General features: G+C 43.1%; 2 protein-coding genes across 18 annotated transcripts in view; one reads left to right on the top strand and one right to left on the bottom strand.

The window, feature by feature from the left end:
* Window positions 1-23,330, top strand: part of LOC147465897 (uncharacterized) — a 100,676-nt gene that overhangs the window by 57,783 nt on the left and 19,563 nt on the right. For 6 of the 17 annotated variants that reach the window (XR_015189536.1, XR_015189548.1, XR_015189546.1 and 3 more), the window contains 2 exons: window positions 17,771-17,874; window positions 17,958-18,324. Coding sequence is in view for 6 of the 17 variants with exons in the window: in XM_086522633.1 (XP_086378759.1) it covers window positions 17,771-17,844 (74 nt within the window). In the remaining 11 variants the exon portion in view is untranslated. The other 11 variants (XM_086522620.1, XM_086522613.1, XM_086522608.1 and 8 more) reach the window with 7 other exon arrangements.
* On the bottom strand, window positions 13,302-16,021 carry LOC147465898 (gibberellin 20 oxidase 1-D-like). Its single transcript, XM_086522587.1, has 3 exons — window positions 15,113-16,021; window positions 14,212-14,539; window positions 13,302-14,125 (listed from the first exon to the last, which is right to left on the bottom strand). The coding sequence occupies exons 1-3, from the start codon at window positions 15,664-15,666 to the stop codon at window positions 13,865-13,867; spliced, it is 1,143 nt and encodes a 380-aa protein (XP_086378713.1). The 5' UTR covers window positions 15,667-16,021; the 3' UTR covers window positions 13,302-13,864.

Genomic DNA, 23,330 nt, shown 5'->3' with positions numbered 1-23,330 from the left:
TGAAATCCTTTGCAATACTTTCCCAGGGGCGGGTGGGTATGGGTAAAGGCTGTAACAATCCCTGTGCTTTATGCCTGTCAAACTTGACCTTCTGGCATACCAAGCAACTGCGTACAAAATCGTCCACGATCTTCTTGAGTCTTGGCCAACAGAAGTATCTCTTCACATCTTTCAAGGTGGTAGCAATGCCGCGGTGACCCGTAAAAGGTGGACAATGGCATTCGGTTAGAACCTTTTCCCTTAACGGCTATGTAACGCACAACATGGTTTTCTTCATCAAGTAGCCACCCCGAATGGAATATCCCGTGACTACCTCCCCATTTGGTATCTAAGTGAAAATATCTGCAAAATCTGTATCTGTGGCATACTGATCGTCCATATCCTCGAAGCTCCTATGATGTATCGCGGAAATAGCCAGAACCAACGGCTTCCGAGACAAAGCATCTGCCACCAAGTTCATCTATCCCTGCACATGGACAATCTGGAAGTGAAACTGTGAGAAGATGTTCGCCCACCGCATCTGCTTTTCCGATAGCTGCTTTTGTGACAAGAAGTAGCGTAAACTCTGATGATTTGTGAAGACTGTAAAATCTGCTCCGAGTAGGTAATGTCGCCATTGAGTAAGAGCATGGATAACCGCCAAAAGCTCTTTCTCATATCTCTGTGCTGTCAATTCCAGCCTTGAGAACAATCATCTCTCATAGGCAATGACATGGCCTTCTTGCATTAAGACCGCACTCAGACTACGACCACAAGCATCACAATATCCTTCAAATGACTTCTGCAAATCCGACAAAGTCAAAACTGGTTGTGTAGTCAATTTCTCTTTCAATGTCTGAAAGACAGTCACCTCGTGGGTATCCACGAGAAAGGGACTCCTTTCTGTGTCAAGATATGCAAAGGGGAAGCAACCTCTACAAACTTTCTAATGAACCGCCGATAGTAAGAACATAAGCCCAAGAAGCTTCTAACTTCATGGACATTCTTCAAATAGGGCCAATCAAGGATAGTCTCTATCTTGGTCGGGTCCATCTGCACTCCTGCTACCGAGACAATGTGTCCAAAAAATGTATCTCAGGTAGAAAAAATTCACTTTTCGTTGCATTAATCACCAACTTGTGATCTCGTAATGCCCGAAAGACTTGTAGCAAATGTTCTCTATGTTCTGCCCATCCTTGGATAAAACAATGATGTCGTCAAAGAAAGTGCCAACAAATAGTCTGTACTCTCGAAAATCCTCTCCTTCATTCGGTTAAATGTCGATGGAGCATTGGTTAGGCCAAAAGGCATCACCAAAAACTCAAATAAACCAAAAGTCGTCCGAAAAGCTGTCTTGTAGACATCTCCCGGTGCGGTTCGGATCTGATGATATCTGCTCTTCAAATCGATCTTGCTGAAACACGAGGATCCTTGTAGTCGGTCAAGAATATCATCGATCCTAGGAATCAGAAATCTGTTCATGATGGTGATTTTGTTGAGAGCTCTATAATCGATGCACATTCTCCAAGATCCGTCTTTCTTCAAAACCAACAACACTGTAGAGCTGTAAGGTGAAGTACTCGGCTGGACAAGACCCTTTTCCAAGAGGTCTTTCACTTGGTTCATAATCTCTTCATTCCGGGCTCGGCTCACACGGTAAGGTGGCCAGTTCGGTGGTGTGCTTCCAAGTATCAAATCAATGGTATGATCCTCACGACGAGCGGGTGGCAACTCGCCTAGCAGACCCTCAGAAAAGCAATCGGCATGAGCGTGGAGAAAATCTTGGTGTTCTTTTTCTAGATTAGACACATTTGTCCTATGATCATCATTCAACTCTTTTAAAAAGATGGAGTAAACAAACAGACTGGATTTCATTAATTTTGCTACGGCCGAACCGAGACAATAGGGACAGACTCGCCCTTAAGTTTCACATCAAGTATAATGGTTCGGCCCTTTTTTGTAGTCAAAGTCGCTTTTCTCACCCAATAGTCGACCACGACGTTGTTCTTATGGTACCAGGGAATTCCTAGGAGGACATCACAACCTTCCAAGGGCATTATATAGAAGTCCTCGTGCCCCAAATACCCTTGACAATGCAACCGAAGTTTGCCAATGACAGGTGTAATGGCTACGTCCCTGTCGGGTGCCGCTAGAACTGCCTCTGCTAGTGGTCCCATCCGATCAGGTTTAATCTCGAGCCGCGCCGCCAATTCAGGTGAAATGAAGTTGGCCTTGGCTCCTCCATCAAATAAAATCGGGGCTTCTTGATCTTACTTTGCCCCAAGCTCGGCAAAGTTCTGTACTCTCATCAATCGTGCTTGGGTCAGTACCCATGCAATCTGGACCAGTCCTGCTTTCATCTTGCCTTTTCGTCCACGTTCCTCAGCTGCTTTTGAATTCTCTGGCCTTTCTTCATCTTGTTCTTTCTCTGCCTTTTAAGGGCACCTCGCAGAGATGCGTCCTTGTTCCTCGCATCCAAAACACTTCCCCTCTTTGATGTAGTTGGTTCTCTCCCGCAGAGTGAGCCGAGGTCGTGCATCTTTATCTTTTTGATTTTGGGGGACTCTTCCTCTTTCTACTTTCATTTTTAGAAGTCTGTTCTGTTTTCTACGTCATGATCTCATGTGTGGGGTAAGTCAAATTGCTTGAGTGTATGGCGAAGCCTTGTTTCGCATGACTCATCAATTCTTGAATAGAATCTGACTTTTGCTCTAAGCAGTGATCTTGGATCTCCGTAGGAAGTCTCAAGGTAAACCACTCAATCTGTTCTTTAAATGAGATCTTAAATGAAGAAGCGGGTAGAAAAGAGCTCCAAAATCTCTCGCAATATGCGTCGAAGGTATCTTTCTTGGTCATCCGAAGATGGTTCCAAGCAGTTCGTATGTCGCATTCGTACTCCCGAGTCAACCAAGAAGAAATAAAAAGCCTTTTAAATTTCAGCCATTTAACTGTCGCTTTCTTGTTCAATAGAAGAGTGGACCACTATGTTCGAGCATTTCCCTTGAAGTAAGAGGTAGTCCTCCGAATCTTGGAGTGCTCTGAGTAATGTTCTCCAGAGAAAGCTATATCAAATTGCTGTATGAAGGCCAAAGCCCTCGAATCATCGCGGAATCTAGAAAAAGTGTCAAATTTAATTGACTGTCCACCTTCTTTAAATTCTCGAACTTTCTTGCTTTTATCCTCCAGAAAGTCATACTGGTTGGCTTTATAGAAATTCTTCTTCTTTGCATAAAATCTGTGATCATCAGAGTCCAAACTATCTGAAGACGAGTCCTCTGTAAAACTGTCGCTCGAATCAGAAGAGCTAGAAGAACTGTTAGAAGAAGAAGAAGAAGAAGAAGATCTGGATACTCCTTCAAATTTGACATTCTTTTTCTGTTTTCTTGTCGAGGCAAAAGTAGATTGACGACCCAAATAACCCGGGAAGTCGGTTCCTTTCTTCTGCTTTTTGCCGCGCCTTTTGGCTTTGTTGTTCGCGTCAAAAAACTGGGTAATTTGTGTATCAACCACCTCTTCCAATTCTTGCTTTGTAAACATCCTCGGAGTAGGAGGTTGTTTGAGTGCCGGTTTGAGGGGTGGCTCCGTGGGTATCAACCACCTCTTCCAATTCTTGCTTTGTAAACATCCTCGGAGTAGGAGGTTGTTTGAGTGCCGGTTTGAGGGGTGCCGGTTTGAGGGGTGGCTCCGTGGTTTCCACCACTGTGAGTGCACCTTGTTGAAGGAGGTCTAGGTCAAAAATTTTGCAAATTTCGGGTCCATCGCAAAATTTATCATCATCTTTGTCGCATCGTCAACCAATTGTCGAGGCTCCATCTCTTCAATCTCTGCCTGAGTAGGCAGATGCGGGCCGTACTCCTCGTGAGAATCTTCTTCTTGATCTCTTCCTGCATTCTTAGATGCAGAGGAAGTCGACTGATCTCCGTTTGAATCCATAAGTGTTGCGAGAAAAGGATCGCATTTCCCGGAAGAAGAGAAATCGGCCGCGCTCTGATACCATTGTAACAAACTTGGACAAGTCAAGATTCTACCGCAACACAGCAGAGATTCACTTCAAAACAGTTCACAGTTCACAATTTATTCGAGACGGCCTTGCGGTGTTCCGTGCCTAGAGATATTGGCCCCAAAGACTCGCGCCCCTTTCAGTACTTCTATTTGTATTAAATCTGTGCTCAAAGTACAAGGGAGTGGGAGGGTCTCAGTCTTGTGTCTTGAAGGCGCGTCACCTCTGCCTCTAAGCTTGCTTGCTCTGTCGGCGAAAAAGAAAGTCGGATGGTGGGTTCCGCGGGGTTGTATCTATGTCTGCTGCTGTGACGTCGAACAAGGTCGGGGAGGGAGTGGTCTTCAAACTCCTCCAATGCCAAAGGAGGGAGAGAAGGACGACAGGGACGGGCGGGGGAGGGGGGGCAGGAGGAGGGCTGCTGAAGAGGGGTGGAATGGGGTGGGACGAAGTCGGGGGCAGCGAGCGAGGAGGGGGGGGGGGGAGGAAGGGGACAGCGAAGGCAAGCGGGCAACAGTAGCAAGCGATTGAAAGAGCCTTTACATTGGATTTTCCGTATTTTGCGCTGGCTATTCTAGCACTAACTTTTGGACACCATATGTTTTTAGAACTTGATGCTTTTCATGTATTGCTTTTGGATAGGCCCAGTGCATCTAAATATGTGCCATGGCATCATTCTCTAGCACGTCTTCGCGTGGGAGTTTGGGGCCAATGCTCTCTTGGGGTGGAACTCCACCACTCCCTGCCTCGCGTGTCGTTGTTTTGAAGTGCTTAAAAGTCTGTTTTGTCTGTTCTTTTCGGTTGGCATGTGGTGCCCGCCTGTTACAGTTTGAGCTACAAATGATTTGTCATCTAGCAATTGCAAACCATACACTGCACCAGAGGTCAACAAATGATCCAAATATGTAAGCAAATGAGGAGCCACAACAGAACTCAAAGGGAAACCTTGCCTAACCTATCTTTGTAGATTCTAACTATTTCTAAGCCGGGAGCCAAGTGTCAAGGATCACTGTAAAGCAAGTACATTATATGCTACAATCTCAATTCAAAACCTAATTGTGCCATAGACACGGCAATGTAATCCCAACTAACAATGTCAAAGGCTTTCTCAATATTAACTTGGAGAACAAGCACGTCCTGTTTAGTGTATTTGGCATGCCAATATATGATTTTGCTAGATTATCATTAATTTGCTAGTGAGGAATAAAACCATACTGAGGATGGAATCCCTTAATCATATTAGCCAACATTTTAGTGACCAACTTGTACACGACTGGCAGAAGAGTGATAGGGCGAGAATCCGAAAATGACCTCCAAGAAGGTGGCATACATTCATCTTCCCATGCTCTATTGATCATAATCAAAATTGGTTTTTCTAAAAAAGGCCAGAAAGCATTAAAAAATTCCAATGTCAAAATGCCCCAGTGAGGTGATTACCAGTTGCCCATCAATGCAAGGCTTCCTTTATCTTCGCTTTAGTAAAAGGTTCCTCTAATACTAAAACATCACCAGGAGAGAGAATAGGTTGGACAAATTGCAAAAGTTAACTACGAGCCTCCAATTCATTTGAAGCGACATTCAAACTAGTCGCAAAAAGAGAATAAAAAGTAGAGTCTAGCATAGTTAGCCAATTCTGGCAGAGAATTAGACCATTGCCCCTCCAACTTTTTGACCCTGCAAATATTCTCCTATTGCTTAAACTCTTGCAAACTTTTTAGAAACTATTTAGAGGAGCACCCTTTATCCAGTAAAGCCTTTTGATGAGAGCGAGTCATGTATTTTTGCAGTTTACGTTGATCATTGATCATAATTACATTCTTCGCCCGCAACAATAAATCTTGCTCAATTCGGAAAGAGGCCTTCGTTGAGCATTAACAATGAGAGTATCACATACTTGTTTTGCCTACTTGATTGCTCTCTCTCTCTCTCTCTCTCTCTCTCTCTCTCTCTCTCTCTCTCTCTCTCTCTCTCTCTCGGCATGGCGGCTCTTTCATGAGCACTCCCCCCCCCCCCCGATCCATGTCCCCACACATGTGCTTTTTTCACCGCTGAGATGGTGACGAAGGCCATTGACAGGATGAGGACTGGGAGAGCATATGATCACGATGGCTTAGTGGTTGAGCACTCATGCATGCCAGAGATCTACTAGTAGAGCTTCTAGCAGTTATGTTTAACCGTGCCATGTGTGAGGGCTTGCCTGATACTTGGAGCCTATCTACTATTGTACCTATCTTCAAGTCAGGAGACCCTATGGAGCCTGGGAATTATCGCACTATCATGATCGGACACACATTGGCACGGTTGTACGCAACCATTTTTGAGCAACAGCTGAGCAGATGGGCAGAGAGAGAGAGAGAGAGATACGTGCAGGCGGGCAAGCAAGGTTCAGGAGAGATTTTTCTACTCTTGACCATATCTTGACACTCAAAGAGCCATCATTGAGGAGGGCAGATCACATCCGAGACGGATCTATTGTAGCTTTGTGGACTTCCGCAAAACATTTGACACAGTATCCAGAGATGGGAGTACCCACAAAGCTCATTTGGGGGGTCATGGCATTATACAAGTCAGTAGTGGGGCATGTACGCACCTCAGAGGGCCTATCTACAGCAGTTCACTCCACTATTGGGGTGAAGCCGGGTTGCCCGCTCTCTCCTACTCTATTTGGTATGTATGTGGATAAGGTTTTTGACTACATTGAGAGAAATGGTGATAGAGGTGCACAGCTGGCAGGGACATGGATTCCACTATTGTTATATGCTAATGATATTGTGTTGATCTCCGACTCTCCGGAGGGGATGCAATGTCACTTGGATGCTTTGCATAGGTTCGCCCATGAAAGTGGTTTGTCTGTCAACCTTGGTAAAACCAAGGTCATGGTATTTAATACCACCCCACAGTGGATCAGGAGGTCAGCGCTTGCATTCACATATGGCGAGGAGACAGTGGAGTATACAGATGCTTTACACTTACCTTAAAGTGGTTTTCAGTGGACCAACATTTTCATTGAGGAGAGTAGAGAGACTAGACTGACCACAGCCCATGCATCATTGGGTAGATTGGAGAGGATGTGTTCACATGTTTAGTTTCAGGAGCCTCGGACGAAGCTCTGGCTGTTTGACACTTTGGTGGCTTCTGCATTGCTCTATGGAGCTGAGATTTTGGGACCTTCATTGGACCATCAAGGGAGGACAGGTCGCACTGATGGATGGGGGGACATGGAGAAGCCACTAGTCTCTATGATCTGGCGGCTCATTAGAGCCAAGGCTTCAGTACCACGTGCCATTATCCGGGCAAAGTTAGCTGCCCCCCCACTAGTGGTGGAGGCACTCACAGCATTGGGTAGATTGGAGAGGATGTGTTCACATGTTTAGTTTCAGGAGCCTCGGACGAAGCTCTGGCTGTTTGACACTTTGGTGGCTTCTGCATTGCTCTATGGAGCTGAGATTTGGGGACCTTCATTGGACCATCAAGGGAGGACAGGTCGCACTGATGGATGGGGGGACATGGAGAAGCCACTAGTCTCTATGATCTGGCGGCTCATTAGAGCCAAGGCTTCAGTACCACGTGCCATTATCCGGGCAAAGTTAGCTGCCCCCCCACTAGTGGTGGAGGCACTCACAGCATTGGGTAGATTGGAGAGGATGTGTTCACATGTTTAGTTTCAGGAGCCTCGGACGAAGCTCTGGCTGTTTGACACTTTGGTGGCTTCTGCATTGCTCTATGGAGCTGAGATTTTGGGACCTTCATTGGACCATCAAGGGAGGACAGGTCGCACTGATGGATGGGGGGACATGGAGAAGCCACTAGTCTCTATGATCTGGCGGCTCATTAGAGCCAAGGCTTCAGTACCACGTGCCATTATCCGGGCAAAGTTAGCTGCCCCCCCACTAGTGGTGGAGGCACTCACAGCATTGGGTAGATTGGAGAGGATGTGTTCACATGTTTAGTTTCAGGAGCCTCGGACGAAGCTCTGGCTGTTTGACACTTTGGTGGCTTCTGCATTGCTCTATGGAGCTGAGATTTGGGGACCTTCATTGGACCATCAAGGGAGGACAGGTCGCACTGATGGATGGGGGGACATGGAGAAGCCACTAGTCTCTATGATCTCGCGGCTCATTAGAGCCAAGGCTTCAGTACCACGTGCCATTATCCGGGCAAAGTTAGCTGCCCCCCCACTAGTGGTGGAGGCACGCACCAGAGCTATCTCCTTCATACACCGCAAGTGGGAACTTCCGAGAGATAGATATGCCCGCCTTGCACTCGAGTCCTCTCGACAGTTACCCATGCAGGGAGATACAACATACTGGTATGGGAAGATGACATCACGGTTTTAGGCGCATGGGTTCAGCATAGACAGATTGCCCCCCTTCCAGTACTCACTGGATGCACCCTCTCTGACTCTTACACAGTCCGAGATCATCAGGCTCATCGGCCGGGATCTGATTCAGCTAGACACCAGGAGGACATGGATACAGCCAGCATAGGAGTTGGGCACGAAGATGGCTTTCTACAGAGAGCATCTTCTCCAGCTTACGGAGGACGGTTTTGTGACGAGGCCCAGATACATGGACACCCACTTGTCTCATGGGATACAATGTGCTATTGGCCAGATACGCACATCTTCACACCAGCTGCGGATCGAGATTGGGAGATATAGTGGAGTACTGGCAGAGGCGAGGACATGCCTCCTGTGTCACATGGAGCCTGAGACAGAGTTGCACTACACATGCCATTGCCCTGTCTACTATGAGATACATGGCCGCTTCCACTGCTTGTTTAGAGAGGGCTTCGAACCACTCTCCAAAGTCATGCAGTACGAGGATCAGAGATCCTTGGGTCTGTTTTTGCTCGAGCTGCGCAGACGCAGAGAGAGCCTGATGAGGGGAGAGGCTAGCCAGTCTCAGAGACGGATCATAGACTTCCTTAGAGTAGACACTGGGCACCCGGAGGAGCTACTACCACAAGAGAGCTCATCGCCTCACACCAGAGGCACACTGATCGACCGAGCTAGGGAGATCCAGACGCCCACGACTGCGGAGGACTACACAGCATGGACGGAGGTTGCATCAGAGGATTCGGATCACTTTGGCCCGACATGCTGGTTAGGCTATTGACCATGGAGGAGATTGATGAGATCCGCCAGCGACCGATGCTGGATCTTTTGTCATTTAGCTATCCCACCTAGTTGCTTAGCTCACACCTAGCGGTTTAGGATTCTATAGTATAGTATTTTATTTTGTCATTTTTGTTACTCTGACTTTGTATCAGATCCACCACATTGTAACTTTCTGGTCTCATAGGTCACTTTGGCCTTTTGAAGACGTTAATATAACATTTCATTTCATTCTCTCTCTCTCTCTCTCTCTCTCTCTCTCTCTCTCTCACACACACACACACACACACACACACACACACACACACACACACACACACACATATGAGAGAGGTAATGCCAGAGATTACAACGACCAGGGAGAAGGGAAAGATAGCCTTCTACAGAGATGGACGGGTGGTGATTTTAGAGCGGCGCAGTGCATGATGGTGCGAGACCTATGGGACCACAGTGAAGATGGCTACCTGGAATTGTAATGGGTCTATGAGGTTGGACGTGGGTGCATTTGAGGACAGTTTCAAAGACAAAGATATTGTATTCTTCTCAAAGACTCATCAGGCCCCTGGACAGGTGATGCCACATGTGGTGGGATACAGATGGGAGACAGCTCACAAGACAATGCGAGATCTGAGCATGGGAGTAGAGGTTCAGGAGGAGCAGTGCTATTCAGAGAGGAACTACAACCATTACTGCATATTGTACGAAGAGATGATCATGCTAGATATATGTGGGTGAGACTGAGAGCTGACACAGGTCGATTCCTTTATATTGCCATATGTTACTTTCCTCCCAGTACATCAGACTTCAGTGTATGCTACATCCAGAGGGCAGTTGCCTTTCTCTATACTAGATGATGACATATGGGAGTTTTCTAGGGATGGTGATATCATTGTCCTAGCGGACTTCAATGCCCGAACGGGCAACTCGCAGATAGTCTTCTACGACACTTCAGATGAGATGCTTAGAGAGATGGATGTGGGTGAGTTGGGACTTGACAGATGCTCAGATGACAGAGAGCAGACGGAGTATGGGAGATACCTCATGGAAATGACGACTATACATGGGTTAGTTATACTTAATGGCTTACAACGATTTCCTGGAGCAGGCGGTTTCACATGCTTTCCACACAGACATGGGGCCAATACAGTGGATTATGTTATGACACAACCGAGCTTTGTCCCCTGCATTCAGGATTTCACAGTGGGAGCCAGGCCAGTGGGCATAGCAACCCCTTCCAGACTCTACCCAGCCTTGCCCAACTACGAGCACTTTCTTTACATCTGAGATGGTACAAAGGGCCATCAACAAGATGAGGACCGGGAAGGCATATGATCATGACGGTCTAGTAGCGGAGCACTTTATACATGCCAGGGATATGCTAATGGAGGTTCTCTCAGTGTTGTTCAATCGTGCCATATGTGAGGGATTACCTAAGACTTGGAGGTTGTCTAATATTGTGTCCATCTTCAAGGTTGGTGACCCTACAGAGCCTGGGAACTACCGCACTATTATGGTTGGACACACATTGGCACGGTTGTATGCATCTATTCTGGAGCAACACTTGAGTAATTGGGCAGAGGACGAGGGTGTACGAGCAAAGGGTCAGGCCTGCTTCAGGAGGGGTTTCTCCACTCTTGATCATATTCTGACACTCGGGGCCATCATTGAGGAGAGCAGAGCACATGGGAGACGGATCTATTGTAGCTTTGTGGATTTTCGCAAAGCATTTGACATGGTATCAAGAGCTTGATTGATGCACAGACTAAAGGAGATGGGGGTGCCCATAGAGGTGATTTGGGGGATTATGGCTTTGTACAGATCAGTGATGGGACATGTACGCACTCCGAAAGGGGTATCCGATTTAGTTCACTCTACTATGGAGTGAAATAGGGCTGCCCAATGTCTCCTACTCTATTTGGTATGTATGTTGATGAGGTGTCTGATTACATTGACAGAGAGGGTGACAGGGGTGCCCAACTGGCGGGGATGTGGATCCCATTGTTCCTATATGCTGATGATATTGTGCTGATATCTGACTCACCAGAAGGTATGCAACGACATTTGGATGCACTACGCAGTTTTGCAGAGGATAGTGGATTGTGTGTAAACCTAGATAATACCAAGGTTATGGTGTTTAACACCACACCGCAATGGGTTAGGAGATCAGTACCTACTTTCAAATGTGGTCAAGAGACTTTGGAGTATACAGATGCATACACTTACCTGGGGTAGTCTTTACTAGGTCGAGATTTTCTTTGAGAAGAGCAATAGAGACTAGACTAACTAGAGCTGGTGCGGCTCTGGGAGGAATGGAGAGGATGTGTTTGCAGGTTCAGTTCCAGGAACCTAGGACAAAGTTATGGCTCTTTGATACTTTGGTTGCCTCTACTATGTTATATGGGGTGCAGGTTTGGGGACCTTCTGTAGGCCAGGATGGTTGGAGGCGTATGGAGAAGCCCCTGGTATCTATGATCTCTGGGCTGATTCGAGCCAAGGCTTCCGTACCGCATGATATCATTCGAGCGGAATTAGTTGCCCCCCCTATGGAGATTGAGGCGCTTACCAGATCAGTCTCTTTTGTACACAGTTTGTGGGATACTACCAGAGACAGATATGCCAGGGTGGCTCTAGAGTCCTGCAGACAATTAGCTCTTAATGGGGATACATCATGCTGGTATGCACAGATGGCATCATGGTTTCAAACACATGGTTTCACCATGGACAGGTTGCCTCCTTTTCAATACTCTCTACATGCACCCTTGAGGTCTCTGATGCGGGTAGAGATTAATAGACTCATTCGTCAGGATCTGATCCAGCTGGACACGAGGAGGACATGGATAGAGCCGATACAAGAGTTGGGCACAAAGATGGCTTTCTATAGAGAGCATCTTCTCCACCTCACGGGGGATGGGTTTGTGATTCGACCTAGCTATATGGACACGCATCTTTCTCATGGTTTGCGTTGTGCCATTGGCCAGATATGCACGTCCTCACATCAGGTCGAGATTGAGACTGGCAGATTTAGAGGGACACCAGCAGATAGTAGGATATGCCGCTTATGCCATCTAGAGCCAGAGACAGAGGTACATTACATATGTCATTGCACAGTGTACTTTGAGATACGAGGCCGTTTTCATTGTCTATTCAGAGAAGGTTTTGGGCCTCTATCTAGGGTCATGAGTTATGAGGATCAGAGATGTCTTGGGCTATATCTACTTAAGTTACACAGACATAGAGAAACTTTACTGAGGAGAGCTGAAGAGAGACAACCCCAGAGACAGATCATAGATTTCTTTACACTAGATATTGTACATCCAGAAGAATAGACAGAGGAGCAGCTAACAGTGGAGAGTCTGCCCGCACTACTGGCATTCTCATTGACCGAGCATTGGAGCTAGGGAGATCTAGATAACCCCGATGGAGAAGAGGAGCTCCACAGTTTCGAAGGAGGCTACAACAAAGGATTCGAGCCATACTTTTTCGTCGTCCAGAGTGCAGATGAAGATGGATCTCTACTTCCCTCCCATATTGTCTACACATTGTACTGCTTAGTTCACACATTTCACGCCTTTCACCTTTCACACCTATCAGCTTAGTTTAGGATTCCGCTTATTTTGTTAATCTGATTTTGTATCAGATACACCGCATTGTAACTTTTTGGTCTCATAGGTCACTTTGGCCTTTTGAAGATGTTAATATAACATTTCATTTCTCTCTCTCTCTCTCTCTCACTCACACACACACACACACACACACACACACACACACACATGAACGTGCATGCACACGCCCAAAATAGTGCTCTTGGACTGCCAAAACGGTTTTATTGGTGCTAAACAGAATATTTCACTAGTTTATCGCATGTACACTGTATAGAATGGCAGGTTTTAATTTTCTGAAGCAGTGAAGGTGCTTTTAATGTTGTGGTTATACGATTGTTTTTACTGTCAATATGTGTAATGATGCATTGGGAATGCTTTCAGTTTGCTTTTGCATGTAGTGGAGGTAGTTTATTCGGAGACAAATGTTTGTTTAGTGTTAACTTTCATGGATTTCAGCAGGCTTCTTGAAGATTCCAAGGATGTGGTGGAAAAGATTGTGGACTAAAATAGGCTTTACTATGGTTGAGTTATGTAGGAAATCTGCAATTGTATGGCAAAACCATTATCAATGTGAATATTATCATACTTTAAGGTAGTCAAGTAAATCTGTAGCATTCGTTCATAAAATTTCTAAACGGAATCAAGGATGAGCTGACTATCAAATGTCTGCTGTACTCATTGAGAAGACAGAGTCAGAAGGTAGTTTGTTCAGAACGTTATGCTGTGACAGGCATAAGTCAACACAGTATGTCCATCATCGGTTAGCTTGGCAAGTAACACTATGCAGCCAAGACACAGTCAACCGTCAAAAGAGGGGGTGTATAGAGTGATTTGCTTAATGCCATAGGGTAAGAGCAATGGACCCTGGTTATATAGACTGACTTGTGTAATGCCGTATGGGAAGACCAATACACACTCACTAGCTTTCACAAAAAGGAGGATTTCTGCCTCTGTTCCGTTTTTTTTGTATGCCTAGATGCTATCCTCAGTGAAGGTATATAAGAGAGCATCGGTACATAGATAGTGTTGTAAGGGAGGTGAGGCGTGCATCCAAACCTAATAACATCTCTGAAGTCTTCTGGATTGTGTCGTAAAACAAAAATCTACTGCCCAGTCTCAAAATCGGGGAGGATGTGTTCTGGAGAGGTGTGAAAATGGACGAAGGAGAAATCAGGTCTGTGCGGCGAGCCAGGAATTGAAACTATGGAGAGTATTTACACCAGAACGGTGGACGGACTGAGTGAAAAAGAGGAATTTGGCCCAGGTGAAGTCATGGAATGCTCGTGGGTTTGTCTCATCAACCAGCTGCTCTGGAGCTGAGAGTGTTATGTTGAAGCCTGGGTTGAAAAAGAATGCCATTGACCTCCTTGCCGTCTTGCTGTTCACAAGAGCTCTGTGGACACAGCTCTTATACCGCTGATTTGTTAAAGCCTGTAGACAAAGAGCATTTAAGTTTGAGCACCAATCTCTGGATGCATAAAGCATTGATGATGGGAGAATCGCCAATGGATCATTACCATGAGGGTGTCTCCAATGTTGACGACAAAAGCATCAGGTCGTGGAGAGACGGTGAACCAGGCACCGTTATGGAGGACTTGGAGGCCTGCGACATTGTCTTGGTGGAGGATGGTGAGTGCTGTTGGGTCGGTATGGGGGCCAGTGCCAAAGGTAAGGCCTGGTTGCTGGCAGGGAGGATAGTAGTTGAGCCTTAGGATAGAACTGTTGTCAGGAAGCTCAAAGAATCTGCGAAGTGCGGTCCTGTCCAGTCCCAAGCCCATCGCTAGAACCTCCATCACCTCAAGGCCCACTCTTATCATCTCCTTGCTGTACTCCTCCAAGACTTTGCTGTTGACAATCCAAAGACACGCTGAAATTAGTCTGGGGGGAAGGTCAAGTACAGCATGCGAGGGGGGTTTTTCAGCTGGCAAAAAATCTATAAAAATTCACGGGATTACATTTACAAGTTTTTAATGGAAAAAAAGGCATCTATGTAATTGGGTTTTTTGAATAACGTGATGGGATGATTTCATACAGGTGAAACTACAGAGAATGGTTAGTGGATGGAATGCAACTTAACATGCATTGTGGCCGCCATCACTAGAGTGTATGTAGAACTTCATGTTTAGGTTACCAGCTTATTATAGGAAGACGAAGACTTGGGTTGCTAAGCAGCTCCTTCATGACAAGTGAATGTGCACGCACAATGCACATTGTGGTAGCGCTATAATCTATACTTTACATGAATTTTTATGTTATGATTACTACAACCTAAACCTGTGTTATGAGTACTACAATCTTTCTTTTACATGATATATTATATTCAGATAAAACTACAATAAATTGTGGGCTCCCTTTGTTGCCCACAATTGTAGAAAGTACAATTTACTGAAAAATGGGCATTGGACTACACAATTCTACCTGCTGTCTCTGTGCTCATCCCCAAGTACTTTCTCCAATAAACTAGAGATATTGGAGACTGGTGAGGGCTGGAGAGACATGGTTTCCTTCCATGGCAGCCTTGAGGAGAACCTGCCAGTGAAGCTGCTGGCATAGCCGAAGCTCTCTCCTGGAAACCTGCCAGCCTTCTGCTTGGTCGCAAGACTGAGATCGAAGAAGCCTTGAGTGTGTGCATGCACCTCCTCAATGAGGCTCTGGGAAACTCCGTGATTGACGATATGGAAGAAGCCGATGTCTGAGCTCGCTTGTGAGGCAAGGTTAGCGACGGTCTGTGAGGTGGAGCTGTTGCGAAATTGGGCCAAGTCGATGATGGGGACCTCGATGAACTGATGAGAGTGGGAGGGGGTGGAGGCGTGCTGATCATGGGCAGAGGCAGCCTCAGGCCAGATGAAAGCAGGGGGGATGGAAGGGATGGTGGAGAGGAAGGAAGGGTCAAAGATGAGGTGCGGCGGAGGGGGGGAGGGAGAGCATGCAGAAAATTGGTTGAAGGCAGGAGGGGCAGATTGAGTGGCCATATAATGCACGGGCGGGCAGCTGATGGGAGGCAGCTGCTGAGGGATGCAGAAGAATGGGTGTGAATCGTGATTATGAGAGGCTATGAGAGGGATAAACGGTGGGGGGGGATGGTTATATAGTGGGTGCGGGAGGAGGGTGGTGGAAATGGGCAGATTGCTGGAGGCTTCTAAAGTTCTGACGCTTTTGATGGGCGGCTGTGGGTAGCCGTGGCCCGTAACACACACAGGGAGGGCCGAGGGTATCTAGCAGGAGGAATCGGGTAGTAGTAGGAGTAGGGTATATTTTGTTTCTTTGGCAGGAAATGAGCACGCAGCTCAAAGCTCCCTCGCCCCCACCCGGCAGCAGGTCCCTCCCTTCCACAACCCGACAACTGGCCAACCATGTCTACAAATTCCTCTGGGACCCCTCTCTCTCTCTCTCTCTCTCTATATATATATATATATATATATATATATATATATATATATATATATATATATATATGCATGCTTGCGATCTTTCTCTTTCTCGTCTCTTTGCTTGGCCTGTAGTGCTCTCTCTCTCTCTCTCTCTCTCTCTCTCTCATTCTCATTTTGACCAACTCCACCTTCACCTGCACAAGTTCACTTGGCTTACCCACGTCAAGAAGCGGTTTCGGAAACAACAAATGTAAGGGGTTAAGATGGATGTGTGCGGTGCGTAAAGACCCAGGTTCGATACTCAACGGCATCTTTCAAGTTTGAAATGTACCTCAAAACAAAAATTATAGGTGGATTACACTAGCTATGCCTAGGTTTTTCGACTTAAGAAACGCCAAGAAGAATAGTTGAAATTTACCAATTTAGTGCAAAATATATATCTCTCTCAAAGTTTCCACATGTGGTTCTCCATGTATTTCTTTTTTCCAGAAATGGATCTTGGTTGAGGGTTCAAAGCGCACAGAAATTGGCGATTGCTTGTGTTGCACACTTTGGAGAGTAGTAGAGTAGGGTCCACGTCATGATGACTAAAGAGCTAAAGTTCACTATTAAGGTTTTGTTTTGCATGGATGGCCATCCTTCGTTTGCCCTTCACATTGATAACAAGGACATGCCTTCTTGTTTAACACAAAAGGTTCCCCCTTGTTCTATAGTGACAAACACCCAACAAAAAGGGAGGACAAGAGTGTGCTTTTCGTGATCGAGACATGGTTCATACTAGTTGATGAAGCCTATCACTATCGCATTTGCTTCGAAGATTTGCATACGAAACGAGCACACTCTCTTTCTCTAGTCTCGATCATACCCCTTCATTGGTGGGATAGAGAGAAACATATTTGACGAGGAGTGATGGATGGAGAAAGCTACATGTTGCTAGACAGTGGAAGAATTGGCATGATTTGTTACATGATTTGGTAGGGCAAATCACTTTATGTTGCTAATAAACTAAGCTAATAAATGATTTGAAGTACAAACCTTGTAAAGAAATGAGGGGTGCGCATTGGCTAGAATGGGAATCTTATATTTGATATTAGTGGAAATGGCACTTTTTTTTATGGGACCTTATCACTTCTTTAAGCAAAGGGGAATTCAAGATCATATATATTTTCCAATAGTGCTTTTATGGGGGCCCTTTTAACTTTAGAAGATATATTTCATCCCAAAATCTTGCCCATGTTCCCCCCTCGTTAGGAAGTGCGTTCACATTTTTTAAAATATGCCTCAAAAAGTGTTGTAATTTTTGTCCATAGCAAGTACACATCTCATTACTGCACAAAAGCCAAGTGCCACATGTCTTAATACTTACCTTTCATCAAATGTTAGTTCTTATAAACAGGATTCTTTATCTTGATAGATTTGTATTGTTTTTCCCAACTCCTTGCTTATCAAGCCTATTTGTTGAGGTCATCTTACAAACAACCAAATAAAATAAACAAAAAATAATTAAGAAAATGCATTTTTCATGTCTAAGAGTTGTTTGAAACAATTGATAACATTCTTAAGGTCAACCAAAGTTGCATTTTTGTGGATCAAGATTTTAGCTTGGGCATTGTTTGTTTAGGTACTAATGTCGCAATAAATTGTCCCAAAGTCATGAAAGGTATGCTTCTAGGTTGTACTAATCGACAAACTTATCATGTTCAAGTGCATTGCAAGGATGTGGAGATGGAAGAGATTCAAATGATATGTGGTGAAGAAAATTGGCTAGCAAGAACATGAAGGAGACCATCTTTGCGAGGCTATTATGAGGTTCGTCACATCCATTCTTTCATTTTTTTGAAATGTAGTTTTGGCTTAGTGACTTCTTCCTTTGGTCTTCCTCATGTCTCAAGGGAGGAGCGCATGGGACCTTCATAGATACAAAATTCCCTAGTATTCCATATGTCCATATGTTTTGCTTATGCACCAATGCATGTGGTTGCTATGAGCGCTACGAGCCCTTTAAGTGGGAAAAAAACCTCTGCTCCAAACATGAAAAATGTGAGTCCAACATATTCTTAAAACAGAAACGATATGCCAAATAAACTTGCTAGAAAGACCTATCTGACAAAAGTATGACGGATCTCTTATGTGAAAAATGCATGAAGTAGATAGTGCGTCAGGGCGGAGGAAAACTGAATCATAAAGCTTAATCTCAATATAGAGAAATTGAATGCTACTGTTTATGCTTAATCAAGAGACTCTAAAATTTTGTTGGAATTTCCAAGTTTTTGATGAATTGTTCAATATGAGGGAGTCATATATGCAACAAAAAGTGTCTAGACAGGACCTTGCAACAAAGTTAGGTGTATCTAGAGCTTTAGATGCTACAAAAGGGCATGAAAGAGATCATTTGAAAGCTAAGAGTGAGCTCTATACATTAAAGACCTATACTTTGAGGCCAATATAGAAGCTTTTTTATGATTTGTTTTCTTTCATTGTCTCACCTTTGAAGGCTTTTCGTAAACAATGATAACTATTTTAAGTAAAAAGGTCCAATGATATTTCAATATAGAATATTTATTCATTAAAAGGCCAACATGGTAAATGATTACCATTACTTTAGTACCAAAACAGGCCACTTACGTGTCCTTTTTTTCACGGTTTTCAATAAAATGCCATATCAAGTTAAAAAAGAATCTCCAACATTCTTGTTTAGTTCCTTTTATACAATAATCATACAGTTTTGAAAAACTGTCTCCTTATACTATTAAGCTTATGATGATAGATAATTCATCCCATAAAGAGTGCTTGTGCAAAATTGTATGTAATGAATACAAAGCATAAGTACAATTAGAAAATGCCAAGGGTTAGTAAAAATTTATTAAAAGCTTACCTATATTAGCCCCACATGTTTGTCTATGTTTTACTCAACAAAATAATATTTTAATGTTGCAGTAAATTATATTAAGCTACGCGGGGTTCAACACACAAGTTCCATGCATGGAACTCTATACAAAAAGTAAAACATTTTATTTGTATAATTTGAAGAGTCTTGATGTCATATATACATGGATGCTATCGAATTGATACATCAACAAAAAATTATAGTTGTTTATGTAAGCTACAAGTAGGATATCTTCTTGCACTCAAGTAAAAAAAATCACCTAAGAGCTATAAACCACAAAGATGAGCATAACAATGAAATTTTTTTGTCAATTTCAGTAAAGCATAGCTAATTCCTCCACTAGAATACATGAATAGCATCTATAATCTCATTTACATGGATTTTTGGTGAGAAGTTCATTCATTGATAGATTATGCATGATAATTTTTTTTTTAAAATGATTATGAGATTTATGTAAGATTGGATGTCCAAAAAATATGTACATTTTTTATGTTAACCTACAAATTTACTTTGAATCATAGTTTAGCACTAAAATTGCATCAATTCTTTGATACAAGCTTTGAAAGCCCAAAATTTACTCATTTAACAACATTTTCAAGATTGTACTTTTTTGCTTACTACATTTAATAAGCATGAAAACTAGGCTTTTAAGGTTGGTTTTTTAATCTTCATAGCAATTATCTATCACCAAGGATTTAAATATTTTTTATCAAGCAACTGTATGCCTTTTAATAAATGTTTTGAGAAAACAGTTTAAATTTTTTGGTGAAATTTACAATTATGATCAATCTCTTAATATAGTGATCATTTTGACATAGAAAAAATTTCTCTCTTTTTTTGGCTTGTAAGCTAAGTTTCATGTCGAGAAACAATTCAAAAATTAGCTCCTGGCTTTACAAAGTAAACCCAAAACGTTGGAAGGAAAACATGACACTTTAGTGTCTTATGTCCGATTACAAAACTAGTGTTAAGACAAAAAACTAGTGTTGGATGGAAAACATGACACTCTAGTGTTTTGTGTTCGATTGCAAAACTAGCGTTGGAAGGAAGACATGACACTTTAGTGTCTTGTGTCCGATTACAAAACTAGTTTTTATCAACTGAGGGTATAATGTGTCCTACAACAAAAAGAGTTTCATGTATATTAACACCATTAATTATCAGAAGAAATTTCAATATCATTTTCTTATCCATATCTCATTTGCCTTCATGTCCACTATGAATTAAGTGGTTTCCTCCTCTATCATATGTCTTGCGTATGTAAGAGATTGTCCATCTAAAGATACTATGGTGATTCAAGGAAGAACCATTCATGTTGAGGGCGAACATGGATTATGTTAGGTTAAACAAAACCAATTAACAATGAGCCTATTTTATAGGATGTTGAAGTCGACTCCAATGTGGTAATACATGACTCTATATGACGTGGAGGAAAAACATTTGGTGGAATGTAGGTGCAACTAATGCTATGCCAGCTTGTGGGTTGCAAGAGGGGTGAATCCCTTGCTTCAAATGTATGATAAAAGTAAGCTAGATGATGAAAATAGGAGAGGATTCACTTAGTGAAATTCAAAAACTATCCACCTACGGATGCAAAGTGGATGAAAGAAAGTGAACTGATAGAGTCATCAAATGTATTGCAGCTTTACCTTGAAGCTTTTGGTTTACAACCCATGTACTCTGCAACTCAGTTCACTTCAGTAGAGCAAAGGTCAAAGGGCTTGATACGTGCTCAAAAGAGGGGTGATGACAAAGCTAGCACTTCATATGTACATAAGGAATCAGTGCAATAGCAATGTACATTGTTTGACAAAGGTATGAAGGTCTCATTAAGTCATTTGTACACATGTTTGACAGTCTTTCTTGCGGATACATGCGATGATAAAAGGGTGCTTACCACACTAAATCATTTATAGCATGTATATATGGCATGCTATCACAAACTACTGACGTGTCAAGCCACTGAAGAACGGATCCAACGTATAGATCCCCAACCGAGGGGCCTAAACCCTACCAAGCAACAACAACAAAAGAAGAAGCAACAATAGAAGATGTTTTACCAACTTGCAAATTCTTGCCGAGTGGCCTATTTTTGAAGACAAGTTCCCACCAACTTACGGGACCCCATAACCTCCCCTTAAGATGTTGGGATAAATGCATACTCTTACCTTCAAAAAGTTTATCCTCCCTGGCATGAAGGGATAGTTACAAGTAGACCCTAAACTACAATGACTTTGGATTTCATAATTAATCATCTGAGTAACGAAAGTGGGTAACGCCTTCTAATTTTTTTGGGACATTACCTTCATTGCCCTTAGAAGACTTTGTGTGCCCACAAGTGCCCTTGGGGTAAGAATATATGCCAAAGCCATGGAACATTCATGAGGAATTGAAGTATCAAGCAAAGAGGAGAAAAGGGCTCACAAGAACACCCAATCTCCAAAGGAAGCCTCCAATTTTGTATCATATTGCCCACAAGCCACTATGTGGTTGTACTTAATTTCATCTACTTATTGATGGCCCATGTAATTTTGAACATGTAATTCCTATTCTTTGTTGTAGATAGCCTTAGGATGTAATTGGCAAGCTTGGTTATTTTCTTGTAATTACATGACGCTTACAAAACTCACAACTAAGTGCAGGGACTATAGTTAATCGCTTTTGGTTGGTCAATTGTGAACCCTAGTTTTTAAGCTCATTATGATAATTAGCCACTTTCAGCTCATTTTAGAGGGAATCTAGTCACATCAAGATTGTAATATTTGAGAATAACAAAGAGCTCTGCAGTGTTTATATCCTCTCTAAGGATTTACTCACTTGTATTCTTCTCCCTATGCATGCTTCTTCATGCATGGTGGTTGAGTTCTTGAATAGGAACAATGCTATATTTTTTCTTTGTGCATTAGTGTTTGAAATTTCTAATCAATATTTCTTGCTAATGATAGTGCTAAATCCTTGTGGGTGCTCTTTGATAAACCAATCGTGCTCTAAGTTGTGCATTAAAGTAGGTGTACAGTATGTAGCATACTTAATTTATCATTCTTCCACACACATTGTCTTCTTGATGCACACACAGAGTAGCTACATCACTCTAGGATGCATTGAGTAAGATTCATTAAGCAATCAAGTTAATGAGAAATTTACAAAGCAGAAAAGGGCAACCATTGATTTCTAATTGAGTGGATCAATGATTAGAAACGGTAGGCCACCTTGCACCTCTTGATACCACCAATGTAGTGATGTATCTAGATAGCTTCGATGCTCTAGGTCAGGATTAACTTCTATATTTGTGGGATTGAAATATTTAGTCATTTAGTGCAAACACTATAGTATCATGGCTGCACAACTTTCCTTTGGCACCGTCGCTCGAGAATGAGTGAAGGACTAAGGCTAAGGCATGACATTGTTGTATGCCTAAAGCTTCATTCTTTAGAGTAGAATTAGATAAGGCATTAGGTAACAATCCTCCCATTGAGTTGAAGGAAGCTCAAAGCCTCTCGAGCACCTTTGTGGTTGATAACTCTCGTTAATTAGAATTAGGGTTAAATAAGATTATGAGTAGTTTAAGAAATAAGATAGATCTAGCTAGAAGGATAGGATTGCGTGTTAAAAACTATCATCTCAACTTTTCACCTATGTAATTGTGTTTTTTCCTAGAAGAATGATACCAAATATAACCTTTTTTTTGCACTTTCAATTTCTAAAGCAGATGGTGAATTGTTTACATAAACACTAGGGCTATAAGTTTGGGGGCCAAGCCTCACTCTATCTTATTATAGAGATAGCAAAAACCACGCGCATAAATGTCATACCGTGGAACGGAGTCAACACATTAGTGTACGGAGGCTACAAGAGGTTGTCGATCTCTTGAAAAACACATTCAATCCTTATCTACTCAATGCAACACACAATTGTATGTCAGACAAGAAAAACCAATCGTAACATCTGCAAGAAAACCTTGTCAATTTAGCAACAATTAAACGAAGGCCAATCATCACCAAACTTATAGGTAAGGTAACAAAGCCTAAACACACATGCTTAGAGTCTCAAATCCATGTTTTAACCCCTTGCCAAAAAAATGCTAATTATCTACATGGCTATTTTGACCTAGTCTGTTTCGGCTCAAAATGCTCAATGCTTATTATCTATAGGGCTATTTTGACCTCGTTTGTTTTGGCTCAAAATGCACTGAATAGCTTAGCAATGCTATCCTAATACCTCTCCTATGCTTAAAATGCAATTTAGATGCTTAAATCTTGAGTTATGAACACATTGAGAAGAGGATTAGCTACAACAAACTCATGGAATCATCACAGAAATATGAGGATACTGGGAATTGATGTATGCAAATCTCTATCCAACTATGATATAAATAGGC

This window comes from Adiantum capillus-veneris, chromosome 1, assembly GCF_014529385.1.
Source record: "Adiantum capillus-veneris isolate H3 chromosome 1, ASM1452938v2, whole genome shotgun sequence".
NCBI lineage: Eukaryota > Viridiplantae > Streptophyta > Polypodiopsida > Polypodiales > Pteridaceae > Adiantum > Adiantum capillus-veneris.
Note: the sequence above shows the minus strand (reverse complement) of the source record. Positions and strands in the feature narration are given on the sequence as shown.

Coding starts and splice junctions, on each gene's coding strand:
- LOC147465898 (XM_086522587.1), bottom strand. CDS start 15,666: ATGGCCACTCAATCTGCCCCTCCTGCCTTCAACCAATTTTCTGCATGC. Junction 14,540..15,112: donor GATGAGCACAGAGACAGCAG/GTAGAATTGTGT, acceptor GATTGTCAACAG/CAAAGTCTTGGAGGAGTACA. Junction 14,126..14,211: donor ACATTGGAGACACCCTCATG/GTAATGATCCAT, acceptor CTTTGTCTACAG/GCTTTAACAAATCAGCGGTA.